This window comes from Ascaphus truei, chromosome 6 (genome assembly GCF_040206685.1).
Source record: "Ascaphus truei isolate aAscTru1 chromosome 6, aAscTru1.hap1, whole genome shotgun sequence".
In the NCBI taxonomy this organism is placed as follows: Eukaryota; Metazoa; Chordata; class Amphibia; order Anura; family Ascaphidae; genus Ascaphus; species Ascaphus truei.
The window spans coordinates 41,030,358-41,033,429 of NC_134488.1; the positions used below are offsets into that span (position 1 = coordinate 41,030,358).

Sequence of the window (3,072 nt, forward strand, 5' to 3'; positions counted from 1 at the left end):
CCTCCAAATTCCGTGAACATGGCCGCGCGACGTCACGTAATGCACATTGCCATAACAACGAGCCGCTCCGTGACGTCACGCGGCATCAAGTTGACATGACAATGGGACGCATTATGGCGCCGAGGCATTACATGATGCCACATTGTCATGGCAACATGTCACTGCCTGACGTAAGGAGTCTCGTTGTCATGGCAACAGGGCGCGTCATGTGATGTCATTTGTTTTATAAATAATTTTTTAATGTGTCCCGGTTTTTCATTTTGAAAATCTGGTCACCCTAATCAGAGGGTGAGCAGCAGCAATGCACATTTGGCCTATTGGTTCTTTACACAGTATAAGTTGTAATAAAGCCGCAGGTGCGCTGATGGGTCCAGAAATGATTTTATTTTCTTTAATATGTTTGTCTTTCCTTAACGTATTACATGTCTTTCCCCACATACTGTACCTCAACCCCCCCCCCCCCCCCTCCCATCCCCACAGGCTTTAAATCAAAGGTTGTTATACGATGCAATTTACTGCACGTCTGTGTCTTCCAGCTGAGTCTTTTTAAGTTCATCGTTAGCTTGCGTTACATTTTTATAGTATAACTTTATTCTAATTATAACATATTAGTAAAGATAATGTAAAGAGTAAATAATAAAAGTCTTGTCATACTTGTATATATACTGTAATACAGAAATAAATATATGCATATACTTCCCTGTCATGTCACTGCAGTTAAATTAAAAAAACGTACAATTACTAGATGATATGTCAATTCATTTTATTTTATAAGTAGTCATTGAGATTTTTGCTGTATTTTTGCCATTCAGTAGGTAAAGTGTCAGATACATTGTTGTATAACTTTTATCACTAAACCTCCCTCTCCTTGCGTGCTATCATAAATATAATATGGTCATAATTTGTGAAATTGCTGGTCTTTTTAGTAGGTAATGCTTCCAAATTCTCAATGATGAATCCTGCATCACAAACAGCCTCTCTTACAAACTCCTCATCACATGACAGACAGAAGAACTTGTGCTCACCAATCACATAGAAGGATTGATTATATGTCCCCACCAGTAACATATGTCCCCCAATTTTTAGCATTGACGCTAGTTTTTTCAGATTGCTACGGTAAGCCTGGTGGTCCTTGCTAACAACAAGTAAGACAAACATGCAGAGCAGACAGTCCATCTGTGGCAGGACTACAGGCTCTAAAGGGTTATCTTTGGTGAAATCACATTTGACAATGCGTTTCACTGCTCTTCTTGCTTTGTCTTCCTTTCCTTCCCACTCCTTGCTGAAATTACAAAACGAAAAGGGAGAGAAGGTTTCTTGCTATGTATTAACATCTAGCTATGGCAGTTAACAGTTTCAGTTTTGTATATTACGGGTTATTATCATCAATTTAATAATCTAGACCTGGTGGCTGGGATATTTCAATCAACACTATACTCTATTAGAGACCTGGTTATCTGCTTTAGCATCTTGTGGCTATATTAACAGATCAGATACAGTGTCACTTACCTCAGTGAACATCATAAGTTTATAGCCCTCTAGTTCCGAATTCTAAGCCCAATATTTATTGTAATTGAAAGGACCTGCTTCGGATTAATTTTAATTAATCGTGTATACTGTATATTGTTAGTTATTTACTTAATTTTTTAACTTCACCTTACTATTTTTAATTACCTACGTATTAAAGTTATAACTTTCAACAAATTCATAATTCAGATCATGAGTGCAGTAGTTTCCCTCACCTGGAAAATGAATATTCTTTCTAAAATATACTTTACCTCTTTCCTTCCAGCTCACAAACTATTTTTGCAGCGTGAGACCAGTCAGCAGCTCCGGGCTCCTTGTTCCTCCACATTTCAAATTCCCTGATATTTGCGTCTGTAAATTCTATCACATTGATCTCTTTGAAGAAATCACAGGCGGTTAAAAAATGAAAAGCTGCTGGTCCAATGGTAACATCGAGCAGGGTTTCCCCTCTCACCCGACCTGCACCCAATGGTTAAAAAATACAAATGTTTGACAACATTGTATTCACATTAGCAAAGTATTGAAGAAAATACAAGTACTTATTCACATGCTTCAGTTCTCCAAAAATGTAGATAATATTTTACAGTAACTTCAATATCAACTATAAATGTACGTACCTGAAGAGAACGTTTTAAACAATTGTGTAATAGGATATACAACCGTCTCCACAAACATATCATTAGTTCCATTATAGAAATATGTTTCTATTAACCCTCTGGGATCAAACTCTTCATTATGGTAATGCTTGTGGAGACTGGAATCCATTGTGCGTCTATTTGGTGTAACGATCCTGTCACTTCTATGTAGCACGTGTAGAAGCCTTAAGTTGCAGCTTGAGAAGGTAGAATAGTAGAAGCTCGGTTGGCATCGCAGTATTTCAGCAATCATCCGAGTATGTGACAAGCTTCTGCACAAACAGTCACATGGGACGGTGCTGATCCGTGTTTGCTGATGTTGTAGCCTGAATAATGATTTGTCATTAGGATTATTGAAATGATCCATCTGACATGACGTGACACTGTGGGGCCGATTCACTAAGCTCCGTTAAGTGGCTTTAAGAGCGCAAAGTACCCTTTAAGACCGATAAGACTGCAGTGAGATTCACTATGCAGTGATAACTGCGCTTTATCGCTCTTAAAAGGGCTTTTTTTATCCCTCGGCGCAAAATGCGCACTATCAGGCTATTGCGCTGCTTTTTGCCAGTACAGGAGATTCACTAAGCAGTGCTAAGTAAATCGGCCTTAAAAAACGCGCCTAACAAATGAGTCAGATAAAGGCAGGCGCAAAAGGAGCTGGACTTAGAAAATATTTCTTTGTTTACCTTTTTGCAGACACACCATCCATACAACAGGCCTGCGGATGTCCCCGTGTGTCTGAGAGAGAGAGTGTGTGTCTGAGAGAGAGTGTGTGTCAGAGAGAGAGAGTGTGTGTCTGAGAGAGAGAGTGTGTGTCTGAGAGAGAGAGTGTGTGTCTAAGAGAGAGTGTGTGTGTGTGTCTGAGAGAGAGAGAGTGTGTGTCTGAGAGAGAGAGTGTGTGTCTGAGAGA

At 39.4% G+C, this 3,072-nt stretch overlaps 1 protein-coding gene across 1 annotated transcript; it reads right to left on the reverse strand.

Moving 5' to 3' along the window:
- Positions 1 to 490: 490 nt before the first annotated feature.
- Positions 491 to 2,461, reverse strand: LOC142496440 (indolethylamine N-methyltransferase-like). The gene is made up of 3 exons (XM_075603136.1): positions 2,145 to 2,461; positions 1,779 to 1,986; positions 491 to 1,282 (listed from the first exon to the last, which is right to left on the reverse strand). Exons 1-3 carry the CDS (start codon positions 2,413 to 2,415, stop codon positions 853 to 855), a joined length of 909 nt encoding a protein of 302 aa, XP_075459251.1. The 5' UTR covers positions 2,416 to 2,461; the 3' UTR covers positions 491 to 852.
- Between the last annotated feature and the right edge of the window lie 611 nt (positions 2,462 to 3,072).

Bases quoted from the DNA above. Each gene is read 5' to 3' on its own strand.
- LOC142496440 (XM_075603136.1), bottom strand. From the start codon at position 2,415: ATGATTGCTGAAATACTGCGATGCCAACCGAGCTTCTACTATTCTACC. The intron at 1,987-2,144 runs GTACGTACATTT...CATTGGGTGCAG, and splicing joins GTTTAAAACGTTCTCTTCAG to GTCGGGTGAGAGGGGAAACC. The intron at 1,283-1,778 runs GTAAAGTATATT...TTGTAATTTCAG, and splicing joins TGTGAGCTGGAAGGAAAGAG to CAAGGAGTGGGAAGGAAAGG.